General features: G+C 45.0%; 1 protein-coding gene across 2 annotated transcripts in view; it reads left to right on the top strand.

The window, feature by feature from the left end:
* The window catches only part of NKAIN3 (sodium/potassium transporting ATPase interacting 3), a 679417-nt gene that overhangs the window by 321241 nt on the left and 337032 nt on the right, over window positions 1-21144 (top strand). For both annotated transcript variants that reach the window (XM_019498721.2, XM_019498720.2), the window contains exons 2-3: window positions 2377-2514; window positions 19171-19251. In XM_019498721.2, coding sequence (XP_019354266.1) covers window positions 2377-2514; window positions 19171-19251 — 219 coding nt within the window. The remainder of the gene's footprint in view (window positions 1-2376; window positions 2515-19170; window positions 19252-21144) is intronic.

The following is a 21144-nucleotide window of genomic DNA, read 5'->3' as shown; positions in this document are numbered from 1 at the left end:
GGTCCTGCCACTGGCCTCCCTAGCAGGAATTCTGATGTTCCCTGTTAGAAAACTGAAAAATCCCAGATAAAGAAGTCCCAAAGTCACTCTGTAAAATACCCCAAAATCCATGTTCCTCCTCAATTAAAACAAAAGGCCACTATATATAGAGAGAGAGTGAGACAGAGAGACAGTGATCAGTTGGGCAATGTTTTATTGATATATCTATAGTGTTAAAGCAATTTGGAAGCCTACCAGTGTCTCTATCATCATAATAAAGTGAATTCTAAATACCTGTATATTTTGCTGCAGCCCCCCAACAGGGGCCAAGTGGCCCCTGCAGGGGAAACCCGCCCTTGCAGGGCCCACATGCCCTATCCCCGCTTGCTCCCCCAGCCCCCTGGATTGCTGCCCCACCTGGCCCCATCCCCTGCCAGCTTCTGCAGCCTCCCCAGTGGTTGCCCCCCCAGCCCAGCCTCCAGCACTTTAAAAAAAAAAAAAGCCTCTACTCACTGCAGAAGCAGGGGCTAGGGGGGCTCTAGGGCCTCCTGGCAGAGCTCCCCCACATGCAGCACGGGGCAACGGGGGACACCGGAGCCCAGGCTGGGGCTGTTGGGGCTGTCACCCAGCCCCACACTGTGGTGGGGAGGGGCTAGTGACCCCAACAGCAGCTGGAACTGCTGGTGAGTGCAGGGGGGTGGGGGGTCAGGGTTTTTTTTAATGGCCGGGATGGTGGGGTGGGGGGGCAGTGATCGGAAGTGGGGTGGGGCAGAGATCGTGGGGGCTTGGGGGGCAGCTGGGGGTGCAGCCGGGTGGGGCAGTGATGGGGGTGCTCAGGGAGAAGGCAGGGGATGGGGCCAGCTGGGGCAGGGATTGAGGGGGTTGGGGGGGCAGATGGAGGATGGGGCAGGTGGGGCAGGGATCTGGGGGAGTGGGTGGGGCTGGCAGAGGGTCCCCCCGTAGTCCCCTCCCCCCTCCTCCAGCCTCCCCCACCTTACTTACCTGCAGTGGAGCACGGGTCCAGCTCCCTGCAGCTGGCACACTGCCTGCCCTGCATGGGCAGGCAGCGTGCTTCAGCACCAGAGAGGGCCAGCCATAGAGATGCTATGGCTGCTACCAGAGTGTCCTTGTGGAGGACCCAGCCTCCAGTTGCCTCAGGGCACTGTCTGGCACTGTGCCCTGCCCTGCTTTTTTTCTCTGCAGGTTTTTTTTACTCCTGGATATCGAGGGGTCTAATTTTGCCCCCACGCTGCAAATTTGCAGCACAGGCAACATGTTCTCATTCCTGCACATGCCTCTTGTAGCATCTCAAAGGAATTTGTGGGCTTGTCTGGATGCGCCCCACAAGTGTACTGCATGAGAAACTGATTTAAATATTTTTATAACCATTGATAGATTGTCAAAATGAGTGGAAAATGGTTTTGTCAAAAAATCAAACTATTATAATTGTTGAAGAGGTGTTTAAAAGCTGTTTTGGGGAGGGAATTTCTAATCCAGCCTCTTTTACAAATAATTTAGACATTGCCTTGGGGTTTAAATGTTAGAATTATGGTAGTATTTGGAAATCCTAATCTAGATTGTGCTATACTGTCATTAGTACAAAGGTCAAACTTTCCTCTTCTAATTCTGGGCTGCTCATGACAGCCAAAGTAACATGTATCATAACATAGACAGCCCTGAGGAACTCTCAGTGTTATAGCAGCCTACTTCCAGCTTTGTATTTATCATAGCCAGCAATTTTTAAAGCAGTGGTGGCCAACCTGAAGCATGGGCAGCCTGTGTGTATAGCACATGGCAGGTGCGGAGGGGGCATGCAGCACAGAGACAGAGGAGAGAGCAGAAAGCAGAGCATCAGATCAGGCAGAGAGCACAGGGCAGGAAGCAGAACGGCAGCTTGGGAAGGGAGCACAGGGCAGGGAGCAGAAAGCTGAGCAGCAGATTGGGTAGGGGAAAGGGATTGGAATGGCACTTAGGGATGGGTCTAATTTGTGGTAGGTCTGTCACAAAGGATGGCCCACACTGCTTTAAAATGCTACCTGTTATGGTACTGATACCAACACACCCAACTGACCAGGACAAAATGAAATGTGGCTTCCTTTGGTTATGTACTTAATTGTGAGGCAATACTGTAATTAGTGAGGAAGTAGTGCAAGTTAAATATTTATAAATGCTTTATCACTGAGATTATTTCTATATAATTCAAGCAACAGTGTTCAGATACTGATTACACTGAAAGATTTCATCAGGGGTTATAGCTCCCAGAATTCAAATTCCAAACTCCACAGAATTTTAATGAAAGTCAACCTGGGTAAGGCTGATGCAATGATATAAAAATGACAAATATTCTGATTCAGCCATAATTAAAATGTTAATGTTCTGTTATGTGCTTCCTTACAGCTGGCAGCATTAGAAAGGCAGATCTTTGACTTTCTTGGTTTCCAGTGGGCTCCTATTCTTGGAAATTTTCTACAAATAATAGTCGTGATATTGGGTTTGTTTGGGACCATACAATTTAGACCTCGATACATAGTTGTGGTAAGTCCCTCTTATTGACTTTGTGTATATTAACTTCTTGCATTATAAAACATAGTTCTATGCTTAAGAACACCTCTGTTCATTTCTGTGTTAACTTTTGCGATCCCTAGTCCCTGCTTATCTCTTTGCAACTTTTTAACCATTAATATTAGGATCATTTTGAGGTATAAGAAGCTACACAGGGGGCACATCTACACGTGCCCCTATGGTGCTGTTTTTACTGTGCCGTCATTTAGTACTTCCTTTTTGAAGTACTAAATGATGGTGCAGTAACAGCCTGTACTGCACCGTGCTGGTGGTGCATGGTTATTTTTAGCTGCTACATTGCCATAGTAATATGCAAGAGTGAGGGAATGCATTGCCATGGCAACATAGCTGCAGCATCACAGTTTATGCCTTTTGATGCTATGTCGTTGTAGTGCATTGCTACAGCGACATAACATCACGTAGAAACGCTCCCAGGGTGTAGACCACCATGGTAAAACTGAGGCTAAGATCTTAGCAGGAGTCGAAGTTCATCCAAATAAATATATGGTAAAAATATTGTCAGTAAAACTAGACAGAAAAGAATAGGAAGCATCTATAATGTCACGCTTTTGCTGTTAGCCAACCTGTAGTTATAAACATTAGGAAAAACATTTTTTTATAGCTGATCTTTCTATCATTGGCTACTGTATACTTGTATACATCTGTTTTTGGTATAAGTAATATGAAGTCACAAAGATTGCCTCTGGGGTATAATACAGCTAACCAGGTTGTTCTCCCCACAGCCAGGAATCAAGAATTCCAAAGCCATTTCACAAAAAGTCATCACAAATACTTAAATTTCAATGTTTCTAGTCCAACATCTTGAAACCTGTATTTTTTTTCATTTCTTAAAAAGAACAGTTGCCCTCCCCTAAGGAGAAGGTAGGCTTAGTCTAACATCAAGATTCTTTATACTCACTTCAGCTAACTGACCCTATAAATAACTTAAAAAGGACTGATGCAAATACTTTGCACTTTTATCTAACAGCTTGCTTGTGAGAATCACTGTGTGCGCTCTATAATTTGGTCCATGTTAGTTTCACTTGCTACATAAAGCAAATGAGGCACAGAGGGATAAGGTATCTTGCCCAAAGTTGTATTCTTTGACAAAACTAAAACGAATCCTTGATATCTTGATCCCCAATCTCAGTCTTTTTCCTTCTTGAACACTTAGAAGCTTTTCTTACCAGAAAGAAATATGAAATGCAGCATATCAACCCAATATTTTTAGATTGTTTTTGAAGTAAATGCATACATTAAAAAGAAATTGCATAACTGCATAGATATAGAAAAGAATGCTGACAAGATATTTTAACATCAGCTCTAATTTGAATTTATCTTTAAGCACATGCTTAAGTGTATATGTTTTATTATATGGGAATACCCAGCATTTAGAAGAAAAGCCCTCAAAGCAGCTTGCATTGCCCATCATTATCTTTATGTATGAAGCAAAACTCCCACGAAAGATGGCCCACACTGCTTTAACATGCTACCTGTTATGGGTACTGGGAATTGGCAGGACTATATCCTGAAGGCCCCCTAATAATCCATGTTCCTTCAGAATCCATGTTTCACAGGGCTTTGCCAGCTCCAGAGGACCTGCATAGGGATCCACAGCACAAGATGGGAGAACATGTGAATCAGGTCAAGCTGCAGGCTGCTTTAATTTGTGCTGTTTCACCATAGGATAAATAGGACTGTCTGAAAGACTCTGTCACAAGGCATGATACAAATTGCTTGTCAGATTCTGAGATCAGATTGTAGTCCAGAGCACAAGTGTTGCTTTATTTGCTGGGAAACAGGCTGAACTTCAGAAACTGGAATTGGCTACTGGAAATATTCAACAAGGGCCAGAGATTAAAATCTATTTAGGCACTTGAGAATGTAGAGAGATGCCTACTGGGATTTTCAGAAGTGAGCCAGGTATCTAATTCACTTAGGCTAAGTACAGACAGTCATAGATTCATAGATTCATAGATGTTAGGGTCGGAAGGGACCTCAATAGATCATCGAGTCCGACCCCCTGCATAAGCAGGAAAGAGTGCTGGGTCTAGATGACCCCAGCTAGATGCTTATCTAACCTCCTCTTGAAGACCCCCAGGGTAGGGGAGAGCACCACCTCCCTTGGGAGCCTGTTCCAGACCTTGGACACTCTAACTGTGAAGAAGTTCTTCCTAATGTCCAATCTAAATCTGCTCTCTGCTAGCTTGTGGCCATTATTTCTTGTAACCCCCGGGGGCGCCTTGGTGAATAAAAACTCACCAATTCCCTTCTGTGCCCCCGTGATGAACTTATAGGCAGCCACAAGGTCGCCTCTCAACCTTCTCTTGCGGAGGCTGAAAAGGTCCAGTTTCTCTAGTCTCTCCTCGTAAGGCTTGGTCTGCAGGCCCTTAACCATACAAGTGGCCCTTCTCTGGACCCTCTCCAGGTTATCCGCATCCCTCTTGAATTGCGGTGCCCAGAATTGCACGCAGTACTCCAACTGCGGTCTGACCAGCGCCCGATAGAGGGGAAGTATCACCTCCTTGGATCTATTCGTCATGCATCTGCTGATGCACGATAAAGTGCCATTGGCTTTTCTGATGGCTTCGTCACACTGCCAACTCATGTTCATCTTGGAGTCCACTAGGACTCCAAGATCCCTTTCCACCTCTGTGCCACCCAGCAGGTCATTCCCTAGGCTGTAGGTGTCCTGGACATTTTTCCTCCCTAGGTGCAGCACTTTGCATTTCTCTTTGTTGAACTGCATTCTGTTGTTTTCTGCCCACTTGTCCAACCTGTCCAGGTCTGCTTGCAGCTGTTCCCTGCCCTCCGGCGTGTCCACATCTCCCCATAGCTTTGTGTCATCTGCAAACTTGGACAGAGTACATTTCACTCCCTTGTCCAAGTCACTGATGAAGACATTAAAGAGTATTGGTCCAAGGGCCGAGCCCTGCGGGACTCCACTGCCCACACCCTTCCAGGTCGAAACCAACCCATCCATCACGAATCTCTGGGTGCAACCCTCCAGCCAATTCGCCACCCACCGGACTGTGTATTCATCCAAGTCACAGCCTCTTAACTTGTTCACCAGTATGGGGTGGGATACCATATCGAAGGCCTTCCTGAAGTCTAAGTATACGACATCCACCCCCCCTCCTGTGTCCAGGAATTTCGTAACCTGGTCATAAAAAGAGACTAGATTAATCAGGCACGATCTGCCTGCTACAAACCCGTGCTGGTTTCCCCGCAGCATAATTTGTGCTGCCGGGCTCTCGCATATATGAGCCTTGATAATTTTTTCAAAGACTTTGCCAAGGATGGAGGTGAGACTGACTGGCCTATAGTTGCCTGGGTCCTCCTTCCTCCCCTTCTTGAAAATGGGGACCACATTGGCCCTTTTCCAGTCCTCCGGGACTTGGCCCGTGCGCCACGAGCGTTCAAATATTCTCGCCAGTGGTTCTGCAATGATGTCGGCCAGTGCCTTCAGCACCCTTGGATGGAGCTCATCTGGGCCTGCTGACTTAAAGGCATCCAGTTCTTCCAAGTGACTCTGCACCATCTCAGGGTCTACGCATGGCAGTCTGGCGCCTTGCTGCTGCCTCTACAATTCCAGTGAGAAACTTGTCGTGCCCCTCGCTTAGGAACACTGAGGCAAAGAACTCGTTGAGGAGTTCAGCCTTGTCCCCCCTGTCCGTCACCAATTGTTTCTGCCCATTTAGCAGGGGTCCTATTCCTCCCTGGGCCTTTCTTTTACTCCCTATATATCTAAAAAACAATTTCTTGTTGTCCTTTACTTGGGATGCCATCCTCAGCTCCATGGTAGCTTTGGCTCGTCTAACTGCCTCCCTACAAGCGCGAGCAGAGGAGGTATATTCGTCTTTGGTGATCTCTCCCTGTTTCCACTTTTTATGTGCTCCCCTTTTGGCCCTTAGGCTGCCCTGGATTTCTCTGGTCAGCCAAGGAAGCCTCCTGGCCCCTTTCCCTCTTTTTCCTCGCATCAGGATCGTCTCGCTTTGTGCCCGAAGGATCGTTTCCTTAAGGCACAGCCACCCTTCTTGGGCTCCCATCATTTCAAAACTCCTACTCTGCAGTGCATCCTTGACTAATTGCCAGAGTTCATTGAAATCAGCTTTCCTAAAGTCTAGCACTTTCACCCTACTAGTTACCTTACCCACTCGACGTCTTATGGTGAATTCTATTATTAGGTGATCACTGTCCCCCAGAGGGCTACCAATCTGTAGGTCCCCTATCATGTCATCCCCCGTTGCCAATACCAGATCCAGTATGGCATTCCCCCTAGTGGGACCGTGTACCTCCTGTGTCAGGTGGAGGTCCTGTACACAGGTTAGAAACCTGCATGAACGGTGGGACTTTGCCGTCTGCGTCTCCCAGCAGATGTCTGGGTAGTTTATGTGCCCCATAACTACCACCTCTTTAACTTTTATGGTCTCCGAGAGCTGCCTCAGGAGCCCTGAATCTATTTCTTCCCCTTGGTGTGGGGGTCTGTAGCAGACCTCTACCACCAAATCCCTTTCTCCTTGCCCCCCATGTAGCCTAACCCACAATCCTTCTACTTCCTCATCCTTTGATTCCGTCTTGATGTCAAAAAGCCCAAGGCTGGCTTGATTCAGCCTTTGCAGGTTTGTCTAAGCTGCAAAGATTAAATTGAGAAACAACTGGACACGCATTTATCTTTGATTCAGGAAATGTAGACACGTCCCTGCAGTGGCTCAGGCCAGAAGCTGAGGAGCAATAGAGCATGGCTCACTGGCACTACCTCTTCCTGCTGCCCTGAGGTCTCTAGGATTTGCAGTCCAGCATCACAAAAGCAGGACTCTGCAGGGTTGCTCATCTCTTCCTCTTTCTGCTTCCAGGTGCCTCTGGGATTTGTAGTCTACCGTTACATCCAGCAGTAACTTTTAGTAAGCTCAACAGGGCAGGGCAGCTCTGTACTCAGGGAAAGGGCAGGGGCAGGGGTTAACTGGGGGAAGGGGTGTTTAACCCATCTCCGGGGCCTCAGACCCCAGCCAGGGTTTGCCTGGAGGTGGTAGTCTTTGCATCTCCCCACTCAAACCTTTTCTGCTGGAGCAAACAGCACAGCCTAATTCATGGCTGAGAAGTATGTTGGGATGCTGGGGGACTCTGATTTAACTTAAACCAGGATGGGGTCTGGGACAGAAGTTTCATAAAGCAGTTTGACCCAAATCAGTTAAGTCATATACTACATTCAGCCAGGTTTATCTTAAACCAGTTTCAGCTATTTTGAAACTGGCTTATGTGCACTGACTTTCTGTTCTGTTACAGGTTTAAATCAGTTTCTGAACACTTAAACTGGTTTATGTGTAACTTCTGTCCTTAACCTTAGACACTTAGGGCACATCCAGGTGAGCATGCACAGGCCTCTTGTGGCATCTCAAACCAAGAGGCACGCTGAGAAGAAAAACATGTTCTCTGTGCTGCATAGTTACAGTGTCGGCTCTAGATTTGATACCCGGATTTCCAGGTATCAAAAAAAACCCCAAAACCACCCTGGAAAAAAGCAGGGCAGGGCACAGTTCCCCAGTGTGCCTTGAGGCAGGCCAGGGCTCAGACTTTCAGAGACGCTTTGGCATCTGGCCAGAGTGTCTCTATGGTGCCCCAGCTGCCCTAGTACACTGTATTTGTGTGCAGGGGGGCAAGCAGGAGCTGTGCAATGCAATGTGACTCAGGCACTGTCCCTGGTAAGTAGGTTAGTCTAAGGGACTGGGTGTGGGGCTGTGGATGTGTGGGGGGAATTTGGCTGTGGGGGGGTTGTGTAGGGGTTCAGGGGGGCTGGTTGGGGGGGCATGGGTCCCCCACAGGGCCCACAGCCCCCCCCTGCAGCACCAGTGGCTGTTGGGCCCTCAAGGCATGCTGCAGCCAGGACCCCCAGTGGTATGGCATGGCCCCAGCTGCCTCAGACCTGGCACTTCCTGTGTCACTTGTTACAGATCCAGTGCAGTTGATTCAATTTGGCAGAGATTCGGCCTTTTTCAGTAGCCAAATCTCTGAATCTGAATCGAATCAGGAGACTCTTTAATCTCTCCATATCAAATCAGAACCCTCCAAATCAATTCAGAGAGATTTGGAAAGATTCAATGATTCAGACATAGACACAGCTTTAAATGGGTTTTTTTACATACATCAAGGTACCAGGCGGCTCGTGAATGCTGAGATGGTGTGGCAGATGGAACGTCCCGCAGTTGGCAGCAGACCTGGAATTGGCCTGGAAGCAGTTCCAGTCCACTTCCAGGTCTGCCAGGGAGTGTGGGGCCTCTGGGTCTGGGGGGGGAGCATCTGGGGTTCCCTCACAGCCAATTGTTGAGCCTGGAGGCATGAGAGGGCCCCCCCTGCGTGCTTGGCAGAGGACCAGAAGTGGACCGTAAGTACTTCCAGTCCACTTCTGGGCCTGCTGCAGAGCAAGCAGGGGCTCCCCCTGAAGTCCTGTGGGATGCTGCATCTGCCCCAACACCGCAGCATTCACAAGCTGTACCTGGTACCTCAAGTTATGTAAGAAAAACATTTAAAGCTATGTCTGTGGCCGAATCGCTTCTCCGAATCAGCATCAAATCTTCAGATTCGGATTTGGCCAAATCAAATTGGGACAGTGATCCAAATCAACAAATCGAATCACTGTCCTCAATTCGGGCAGAATCCAAATAAAATACGGCGCATTTTGCACACCCCTAATAGATACTTAGAATCCATTTTATTGTGAAGATAGAGGCAGTAGTAGGATTCCAAATTGCTTTACACTGTAAATATATCAATAAAACATTGCTCAGCTGATCTTTCTCTATATAGTGGTGTTTCATTTTAATAGTGCAAGAATAGTATTTTGGTTATTTTAATGAGAGAATTTGAGTTTCTTATCAGAGTATTTGCAGTTTTTAAACAGGGAACATCAGGATCTCTGCTGGTGAGATAAGTGGTGAGACCTGTGCAGAGGAGCCTGTCCAGGGCCAGCACTGGGGAGCCAGCTGGAGGACAGATGAGATGGCTGACCTCTTGGCCATTTGGGGCCAAGAGGACATGCTTTGACAGTTCAAAGTGGGCCGCTGCAAGGAGCACATTTTCTTGGCGATAGCTGCCCAGATGGCAATGCTGGGATACCTCATCCAGGTCTGGCAGGCATGCAGCCATGGGGCCGCAGGTCCAAGAGGGCAGACACTGTTGCAGGTGGCAGCAGGTCACAGCCAGGCAGCAGCCTCCACTGCCAGACTGCTGCATTGAGTAGAGAGTGCAAGGGCCACTCCAGGTTAGGGTTGCTTCAGCAGTCCAGCTGGCACAAAGAGTAGTATCCCGAGATACCACCTGGCTGGTCCTCAGACGCTCCTGAGGGTGAGTAGCCCCGAGCTGCTCGCCAGGGCAGGTTTTTATACTGCTGGGGCCAGCACAGGTGCTGGCCCTAGCTTCTAGCTCCCCCTGACTGCAGATCCAGGAGGAACTGGGCAGGGTCATTTTGCCCCAAGTGGGACAACGTGCCCCACACCAAAGTGCATGTCCAGACACATGTGCTGAGGCAAAAATCCCCAGCACAAATTTGTGCCACTCCTATTTGAACTGCTGCAGGCACATGTACTTGCATGTGTAGACATGCCCTCAGAAGACTTTTCAGAAGCAACTTTAGACACCTAAATAATTTTTAAAATCTGGCCTTTCTTAAATGATGGTTATTGTGCATTAGAATGAGGATTCAGTTCAATTGTCCTAGCAAAGAATAGGTATTGAATCAGGCTTTTATACAGTCTCATCTTACTAGTTCAGCTCCTGGATTTGATTCAGTTAAATCAGTCTAATTGTAAGAGTAGTTGAGTATTTCAAGAAAAATCTGTAGTAACATCTCTTGCATTTGCTTGAATACTTTTACCGAAATTCTTTGTCCTTTCTATGTGATTCTACCAAAATGAAAGAATGTAACGTGTTAGGGTTTACATCTGTTTCTGACAGAAATCAATAGAGTGTATGTGTGTATACATGTGTGTGTTTGTGTACCTTACATGTATGCATGTTTGAAAGGGAAGAAACTGTTACTTAGAACATTATGTTGTATTCTTTCACAAAGATTTTGACTAAGGTTGACCAGACTATTTCAGTAGGGGATCTTTAATGTATCTGTTCTTTGTGTACACCAAGACTGCAATAGGAGCCATTGTGGAGTAGACCTTACCCTGACTTTTACTGCAGGGTTGTGAAAGAAATGAATAAACATTGTAAATGTCTGGCTTAAAAGCAACGTAATTTGGAGTTACAATTTGACACCATAACCTTTAATTATGACTGCTCACACATGCATAATTCTATTCTCCTCTACTGTCTCAGAACTGCCTTCTACAAAAGGTCAACTTTGGAGTAAGCATGAGAACTTAAGAAAATGTCTACTCTGCAGCCAAAGGTTGCTCATAGTGGCTGATGCTGATACAAGCATAACCAAACTAGCTTTAAAGTAGGTTTGCCACCAATAGTAATATAGCAGTAGTATCACAGAGTTCATTGTGGGCTGCAAAACCTGCCCAAGAAGTTGAGTAAATACTTGGGCAGTTAGCCTGCACTAGACTCCATGATGCAATCACTACTCTCTTATCTGTACCTAAGGTAGCTATCTTAAAATCTAGCTCAGGCAAGTCTACACAAACTGCAGTTACTCCTTTGACTTTAGTGTAGACATACATATACATGTTGTCAGGGAAAGATCTGAATAGATAACAGAATCTTGCCTCGTTCTGTGATTGCTTTAAGATGTGACCTGGGCCTTAACTCCAGCAGGGGCAAAATCCACCAAGAAAATACTGTTCCAGACTTTCTGAGTCCCACCCCACTGACCAACACCTAAAGCATATTTGCTGATTGCAATTATCATACTAGGTGGAGAGGGCTATTGTCTTAGGTACCTACTGTCTTTACAAACTTTGAACATCAGGCCTGTGGAGCAGAAGTTCAATAGGCACCCAATATAGAATGAAGTTTATTAAGTGTGGTGTGTGCTTATTGATTTGCCCTATTTAGAATGCCACATACCCTTCAGATGGCAAATAAGTGGTGTAACCTATTGCAATAAGGCTAGTAAATGCGTTATGGCCTTAGGTGAGACTTGGAACATGATGTGACTGGCGCTGCAGAAAAGGTATAATTTCTTGGCCAGTAAAGATGGAAGAAATTGGATCTAGTCATTGCTTTTCTTTAACATCCTGTAGAGTTCTAAGATAGAGGAGGTTGAAATGGATTGAATGACATCCTTAGTCAATCAGTATATTCAAAGTCAAGTCAAAGAGTTGCCATCATTTTAGTGGCTCCCCCCCTCAGCTCTAATTTAAATAAATCTCAGTGAACAATTCAACATGCAACTTAGCAGAGGTATTATTTACAATACTTGAATATTTTTGGTAGAGGTGAATAAGCCCAAAGCTCTCAAACTGATTAATTTTCTTATATTAGCTCATTTGTAGTGTATGCAAGTATTACTTTTTGGAGAAAAAAAGACCCTAAATTTGAATTCTAACCTAGAATATAACATACTACGTACACAGCTCTGAAATTACAATGTTATCCAATTCTCTTTACATTCCTTTACTCTGTTTTCAGAATTCTCAATTACTAGCAATAGCAATAGTCTAAAACTGTTAAAATCAATTAAAGGTAGTAACTGGACACTTGGTATCCAGTTAGATAGTAACTGAAAAGCATCTAGGAATGTCTCAAAGCTAAAAAGGAGGTGTACAACCAATGGAAGGGAGGGGCCATTAACAGGGAGGACTATACCTCCATTGCTCAGGATTGTAGGGGGGCTGTTAGGAAGGCCAAGGCAGAGATGGAACTGGGACTAGCAACTCGGATCAAGGATAACAAAAAATCCTTTTTTAAATACGTAGAGAGTAAAAAGAAGGCTGCAGATAACGTAGGGCCTTTGCAGGACACACTAGGAAATCTGGTGGTCTCACCAGACGACAAAGCTAACCTATTTAACAATTTCTTTGCCTCCATTTTTCTGAGCAGGGACCAGATCATCCCCCCCCACCGGGATCCCCAATGGTCCCAGGAGTGGCACAGCTAGGCCCAGGGTCAGAGAGGATCTAGTCAGGGAACTTCTGGTGGGACTGGACATGTTCAAATCAGCAGGTCCTGACGATCTCCACCCCAGAGTGCTGAGGGAATTAGGAGAGGTCATTGCGGGACCCCTGGCACAGCTTTACGAGCAATCGTGGTGCTCTGGTGTCGTGCCAGAGGACTGGAAAAGGGCCAATGTGGTTCCCATTTTCAAAAAAGGGAGGAAGGAGGACCCAGAAAATTATAGGCCCGTTAGTCTTACCTCGGTCCTGGGGAAGCTCTTTGAGAAAATTATCCAGGCGCACATCTGTGAGGGGCAAGCAGGGGAGTGTATGCTTAGGGGCAACCAACATGGGTTCATTAGAGGCAAGTCCTGTCAGACCAACCTGGTGGCCTTCTATGACCAGGTCACAAAATCCTTGGACGCAGGTGTCGCAGTAGACGTAGTCTTTCTGGACTTTAGGAAGGCCTTCCACCCTGTCTCTCACCCCATTCTCGTTAAAAGTTTAGGAGATTGTGGTGTTGATGCCTACACAGTCAGATGGGTTGCCAATTGGCTGGAGGGCCGTACCCAGAGAGTGGTGGTGGATGGATCATTTTTGACCTGGAGGGATGTGGGCAGTGGGGTCCCCCAGGGTTCGGTCCGCAGGCCCACACTGTTCAACATCTTCATCAGTGACTTGGACAATGGGGTGAAAAGCACCTTGTTCAAATTCAAATGACACTAAGATGTGGGGAGAGGTGGGCATGCTAGAAGGGAGGGACAGGCTGCAATTGGATCTGGACAGGTTACAGGGGTGGGCGAATGAGAATAAGATGGGATTCAATACTGACAAGTACGGGGTACTGCACCTACGGAGAAAGAACCAGCAGCATACCTACGGGCTGGGGAACTCCCTTCTCATCAGCACAGAGGCAGAAAAGGATCTTGGAGTCATTATAGACTCCAAGATGAACATGGGGTGCCAATGTGGGGACACGGTCAGGAAGGCTAACCAGACCTTGTCATGCATCCACAGATGCATCATGTGCAGGTGCAAGGAGGTGATCCTTCCCCTCTATACAACATTGGTCAGGCCGCAGTTGGAGTACTGTGTCCAGTTCTGGGTGCCACACTTCAAGAGGGATGTGGTCAACATTGAGAGGGTCCAGAGGAGGGCCACTCACATGATCAGGGGGCAGCAGGGCAGGCCCTACAAGGAGATGCTATGAGACCTGAACCTGTTCAGTCTCCACAAGAGAAGGCTGAGCTGGTGGCCATCTACAAACTGGCCAAGGGAGACCAGCAGGCAATGGGAGAGTCCCTGTTCCCCCCCGAGTACTACTGGGAGTAACAAGGAATAACAGCCATAAATTGATGGAGAATAAATTCAGGCTAGATATCAGGAGGCACTACTTCACACTCAGGGCGGTTAGGATCTGGAACCAACTTCCAAGGGAAGTGGTGCTCACTCCTACCCTGAGGGTCTTTAAAAGGAGGCTAGATAGACACCTTGCTGGGGTCGTTTGACCCCAGTACTCTTTCCTGCCCATGGCAGGGGGTCAGACTTGATGATCTGCTCAGGTCCCTTCCGACCCTACCTACTATGAAACTATGGGTTTTTTTTCCCTACCAGTGCTGATGATAAACTTCAAAAGCCTGATGAGTCATAGAGCCAAAACTGACATTTTTCGTATCCCATCCTAATGTCTTATGCTGTGATTCCTGCTTATCTCTCACAAATTGGGCTCTGGTGGTAGGTGTGGCAGGAATGGTCCTTATGATTAGGAACCTACCCAAATCACGATTTTGCAAATTTTGCAGGAACCACAAAAAATGGTGGGTTTTGAGATTTTCAGCGGAACTGCAGGAAAAAAAAACTTACTGAAAATAAAATGCTGGCTTCCCAGTGGGAGCCAGCAGCTGCTGTGACCACCCACCCTTGCAGCCTGCTGGCAGGGTGAAACCATCAGCATAAAGTGGAGCAGCCAAGATATCAGACACCCCCTCCTCCCTCCATCAGTGATTGGCCGAGAGGGCTTCCTTTCATGTGGCTCTGCCCCTGTGCCAATCAGCAGGAAGGGGTGGAGCCACAGAAAAAGCAGCCTTTGGCCAATCAGAAGTGAGGAGCAGGGCTGCAAGGCCCCTCAGCCAATCAGAGGTGTGGGGGCCTCCACTGCAATAAACCTGTGAAAATAGTGGCCAGCTCCATGATCAGCCCATGATATTGCCCATCTGCCACCTAAATTTGGGTAGGTCCCTACTTATGACTAAGTAATTCTTTCTTTGAATTCAACACTAAAGCAATATTCTCCTTATGTCATGAATGCTGTTTATTGGAGTTGTAGTATCATAGTCAATACAAACTAGAGAGGTTCCTTCTTTTTAATGTTCAGCTGTAAAAGGTGCCCTATACTTTCTGTCATAGATGTTTAGTAGTTCTCTGCAATTACTGTGTAGACTGGAGCTGGAAGTTGGGTGTAAGAAGGTTGAGACTGGCTGGGCAAGGAAACCAGGACTGGAAAGGGAATTGGGGCTGAAGACAGACATGAACAAGGAGCCAGGGAGAAACTGAGACTGGTTTGGCAAGATTGTGACTAAGAACCATTGGATGGGGGAAGGATAAAGTGGTGACAGGTATAATGAGGATGCTGGGAAAGAGCTTGGACTTGGAAAAAAAATAGGAAAAAGTGGAGGAACCTGAGACTGAAGAGGCCTAGGAAAGGAAATTAGGACTTTGAGTATATGGAGACAGGTATTTGAGGGAAGGGGAGAAAGTGGATAGGAGTTAGGAGTGAAGGAGCGAAGGGTAAGGAATACAGATTAAATGAGGACTGAGACAGGGGAAACTGAAACTAGCTGGGCATGGAGTCTAGGGATGGCCAGTTGTGGAAAATGTGACAGAGCAGTGGTGCTCAACATCTTGGTCCCACAGGCCAGGGGAATGGCACAGGGTTGATCCATGGGCCAGATCTGACTCTGTGCACTGGGATCAGGGCTGTGCCATCCCATTATGCCTGGATCAGTTCTGGGGTTCTGCACTTCCCCTGCCCAGCCCAATGCACCACCTTTGTTCAGCCCTGCATACTAGGATCAGAGCCCCATGTCTCCTCTGCCCAGTCCCACATGCTAGGATCAGGGCTTTGTGCTGCCTCCTGCTGGCCCCATGTGTTAGGACTGGGGCCCTGCACTTCCCCCACCCATGTCCACATGCTGGCATCAGGACTCTGGGGCCCTGCATGCCAAAATTGGGGCCCAAGGCCCCACACCCCCTTGGTCTGGCTTCACATGCTGTGATGAGGCCCCATGCTGCCCTGAGCACCCTATTTAGTGCACAGGACTATGACCCACAGGGCTTCCCACATACCCGTGAGGAGCCCTGCTGGCTGGATCTGGCCTGCAGACCCGGGCATGTAGCACCCCTGTGGTATAATAGAGATGTGAGATGTTATGTGTGTGGAGGGACAAAACTAGTCCTGGGTAAGTAGAATTGATAGGAAAGGATATGCCCACAGAACATATCCCCTCCTATTCCTGGATGGAATGAAAGATGCCCGAATCTCATCTTTCCTTTCATGTCAGCAAATATCTGTGACACTTACTGTCAAAGGACTTGAACTCCTCTAGGGCTGCTCCACACAGAGCATATCAACCTGTTAATGCTATCAGTTACTAGCTAGCTGAAGTGGAACAGTTGAAACTAGGTTTGGAGGATATAACGGTTCCATCTCTGCTGATAATCCCTGTGGGCTCATACACACACGATGTTTATCAACAAATACAGTTGATTGATTAGTTAGTTGACTAATTAGTTATGCAGTAAACATCTTAGTATCTACATGTGCACCCCTATTAGGCTGGAGTAAACTAATTTACTCGGAAGCAGAATAGTATTTGTTAATTCAAACACTGTCCTGCTGCATAGTAAAAAAACACCACAGCAGCACATGTGTAGATGCTGCCCCAGCTGACTGGGGCACTGAAGGGACCCTCATGGCCCAGCCAGCCCCTCCACAACACATTGAACTGTGGGGAGCAGTCCTGGGCTGTCAGGCTGACCCCTGGGACTCCTGCCAGCTGGGGCTGCTCTGAACTGGCTCAATATACTGTGCAGGAGTAAAGTCCAGAGTTTATTGCTCCTGGGAGCATGTTCAAACAGAAATCAGCTCTGGAGTTTATTCATGCGCAGTAATAGCATGTGTAAATGCACCTGATGAGTATCAATATGATACCACCTACTGGAATGTCTTGTTTTTCAGTCTGCTTTTTTCAAAATATAGGAATTTGTGAAAGTGTGTGAACACTCAAAGCTCCATCTGTGTGTGCGTATGCTTGTCTTAGGCTGTAGGCACAAAAAGTTATTATGAAGTTGGGACATGGTAACTTATGTTCACACTCGTACCCCACAGTAAATGCAAGATATTTTGCACATCAATAAAAGTGAAGTAAGCTCTTTGCTGACCTTGTAGCAAGATGCTCTTGTATTCATAACCTTACTCCGCCCCAGCGGAGTCAGCTATGGTAACCAATGGCAGTTTTGCCTAAGGTGGCTTTCATTGCCATTTTGCAAAACTTCCATTGATTTTCATGGATCAGGATTGTATCATATATTGGTATAATATGAAGTAGCTGACATGTGAAGTAGTATTTACTGCTAACTATCTGATGACATATTCTATTAATGTAGAGATTTGTTAAGTTTTCTATTATATTGTTTTTAAAGTAGAATTGTCTGACTATTTTGAAATCTATTTCTAGATTTCGAAATCTATTTATAGATTTCAAAATCATATTTCTAGATTTCAAAATCATATTTCTAGAAAACTATGTAAACAGTTAAAAAATAACTTTACAAAAATTCCACCACGTGGATAAGAATGAGGTGTTCTTGTTGTTGAATGCTGGTGCTCTTAAAGATATCCCTCCACAGCTTGGCTATTGCACATGCATAAATCAATTATTGTATTTGATACAGAGTTTAAATGGGTTGCCACAAAGTCAGTGAGAGAGAAAAATTATAAGGTATCTTTTTAAAATAAATACTATATCAAAGGAGAAAGCCTTTTATTAGCAATAGATCACACTTATTTCAGTAATTTTATCATTGTATAATTAAAAAATTTAAAATGAGCCTTCATTACTATAATGCTCTTCTTTGTAATATAGAGACTATTGACTGGGTCTATTAATCTCATTTTGTTTATTCATTCTCTACCTTTCACATAGTAATCATCCTCAAGAGTCACAGGTGCATCATTAAAAAAATAAAACTAAACTAAATAACCCATTTTTCATATGGAAGGTACTAGAGTGCAAAAATGGGTAACATGCAAAAAAATCAAAGTATGAAAAATACCAACCCCCTTTCCATGGCGCTGTTCATTTAAATCACAGGGAAGTGGAGGAAGAGGAAAGCATAATTGAAAATTGTGCAACAAAGTAAAACTGACAGCACCTTTTGAATAGAAACAGGACCTGGCATATTGTACATTAGGGTGGTGTTTTACTGAATATATAGAAGCAAAACAACAGCATCTTAGCATGACCTGGTCACAGTTAATTAGACTTGTAAAGCTTATAAGCAGCCTTTCTTTTACTGTGAAGGTAAATAGCATGTAAATGTAAAGGGACACAGCCAGTGCAGCATCTCTTTACACTGTTTTTGGGTGCAGCTCCAGCATTGCTTCTTATGCAATTAGGTATTCATATATAAATGATTATGAACAAGAGCACTTGGATAGGTAATTGTGCCATCCTACAACCCTAGTTAGGTAAATGGTGCAATCCCTTTGTAAATAGCATTAGTTTACTGAAAAAAGAGTGAACGAAATAACTCCCCAGTCATGTTCTGTGTGAACAGATCCTTGCATCAGCATGGAACTCCAGAAGGAAGCCCTGCAGGTCTATGCGTCTGTCTCTTCAGGTTTTATTATAGGACCATGATGCTTTCAAATCAACGAATCCAAATTCAGCAGTCATGACAGCAGATACGGTGCCAATCATTTTCCTGGCATTGTACCCATTCATGCCAGAGCTGAATTTATTCTGCAGAGTAAACTTTCAAAAAACAGGCCTGTCATGTTTAATGGGAAAAAATACCATAACTTATATTAGAAGAAAGTTCTTGGAGACCAATTCATGTTTAATATGACTTATTTTCAAATGACAACCTCATAACCGACTAATAGCACTTCTGGTTTATTTGTTCATTTCTTTTCCTACTTCTTTTTCTGTTAACATTTTCTCTTACAAAGTAGACTATCATGCACCTAAATAACTGTACAATTTTGAGATATCCAGCAACAGAGCTGAATAATGAGATGCATATGAGTCATAAATGTCCCCAAAACAGAGATCCAATAAATCTAGGTTTTATTGGTGTGTATTTAGAGCAGCAGAAAATATTGGATTTGTAATTTGCTATGGTTCTTATGGGACTCAAGCTGGAAGTAATGTCTTTCTGGAGTCTCCCTGCTTAGCTGTTCCCAGAAGAACTGTATGTATTGATATCAGATTTTTTATTATTGATCTGCTCAGTATAAAGTCTTTTCATTTTCACAAATGTATTTTTCTTTCTTTTTGCTTTCATCTGGATCTGCGTCTAGTACACTGTGTGGACTGCACTCTGGGTCACGTGGAATGTTTTCATTATCTGCTTCTATTTGGAAGTAGGCGGACTTTCCAAGGTAAGGTCTCTCATAATTCTTTAGGATTATAGACGAAAAGTTTGATAGCTGTTAGTGTTTGAAATTACTGGAACAAAAACAATAGTATTATTTTTACATGTGATCATGGCTTCAAAGGATTTCTTCCTCTGCTAGCTAGAACTCCAGTATTTTAACTTGTCTTTAAGAGTTTGGAAGTATGTAAATAAGGTTATTCATTATGAACCAGATTATATTCCAGTGATTCTCAACCAGGGTGCTGTAGGGTGTCATGAAATTTTAGAACTGTTAGGTGTGCAAACCTAACTTGCAAGATAAACCCAGAGATTTAAAATAGGAATCCATAGTGTTAAAAACCATTCTGACCTGTCATGGGCTTTCTGAGGTCTTTGCAGCAGAAGAATTGCTCTGTTTTTTTGTAGTGAAAAATTGAGTGAAAAATAAGAGCTGACATTTTCTGAGGGGTGCCTTGGGTCTATTGAGAGGAGCCTTGAGTCCAAGAAGGTTGAAAACCACTGACCTATTCGATGTATAACTGAAATTAGGCACCTAAGTGTTATTCTATCCTGCTATTGTTGAGTCACTGAAAAACAATTAATGTAAAAGGTGTGTGGGTCCCCATCTTCCTCGCTGCTTTTTGGTGACTCAGTCTTAAGATTGAGATAATAGTATGTTACAAAAGTAGAAAAAGAATTCCTCAGGAACTGCATCATCAAACCCATGGTATACCTAAGATATATAGATGACATCATCATCATTTTGACCAAAAATCTGCAGTCTCTGATTGATTTCCATCACAAATTCAATAACCATCACCTGTCCATCAGACTATCTCTTGAATATTCCAGCACCAACGTTTCCTTTTTAGACATGATGATCAATATCCAGGACAGCAAAATACAAACCACCATATACAAGAAATCCACAGACGAACATACATATCTACACAGAACCCGCAATCACCCTTAACATATCAAGAAAGTTGTAATATACAGCCAAGCCCTTCTATACCAGAACATTTGCATTGAGAAGAATACCCATAATTGTTACCTCGCAAATCTCAAAAAGACACTCCTCTGGAGAGATAGATTGTACTTTTGAAAGATCCACCTGGATACCGTGTGAAGAATTGCTTCAGTACAAAAAGAAAATCCTCACAAATTGTACACCTTTAGTTATAACGTACCATCCTTCTGTGGAACCTATTTGGAAAATCCTCAAACAGTTACAGCCATACTAGAAGAATACCCAATTCTTAAAATATCTTTTCAGAACCATCCATCCTAGTCTTTAAACAAGCACAGAACCTCACGAAACTCATCACCAGAAGCAAACTTCCTATCACCCAAACCACACTGAATGGCTCAGGACTATACCAAGACAAAAACCGTAAAACCTGCTAACACGTCTCCACCACTCTAACAATAACTGCATCCCACAACAGAACCATCACCAGTCCTGGATCTTACACCTGCACCTCCAGAAATGTAATACATCTCATCCAGTGCACCAAATGCCCTGATGGAAAATATGTAGGAGAAACCGAACAACAACTGTGTGCCAGAATGAACGCACATCAGAAATCTATCAAAGACAAAAAAACCCAATTATCTGTAGGTGCATGCTTCTCACAAGATAGCCACTCTCTCTCCAATCTCTCAGTTCTAATTCTAGGCAGGAATTTACAAAACACCTTTCGTAGACAAGACTATGAACTTTATTTCATCAATCTACTGGATACAAAAAATTATGGACTAAGTATAGATGCACATTATAACCTGCCTGCCATCTGATAACCCCAGGTAACCTGTCTGCATTTTACCAGCTACATTCTATCCCCAGTACAACATTCCTCTACTCTGCCCCCAAACCTACCTGTATCACATCTGTTGTTTCCCATTCCCTCTGAATCTC

This window comes from Alligator mississippiensis, chromosome 3 (genome assembly GCF_030867095.1).
Source record: "Alligator mississippiensis isolate rAllMis1 chromosome 3, rAllMis1, whole genome shotgun sequence".
Classification (NCBI taxonomy): Eukaryota; Metazoa; Chordata; order Crocodylia; family Alligatoridae; genus Alligator; species Alligator mississippiensis.
The sequence above is the reverse complement of the archived record's forward strand: the minus strand, read 5'-3'. Positions and strand labels throughout refer to the sequence as shown.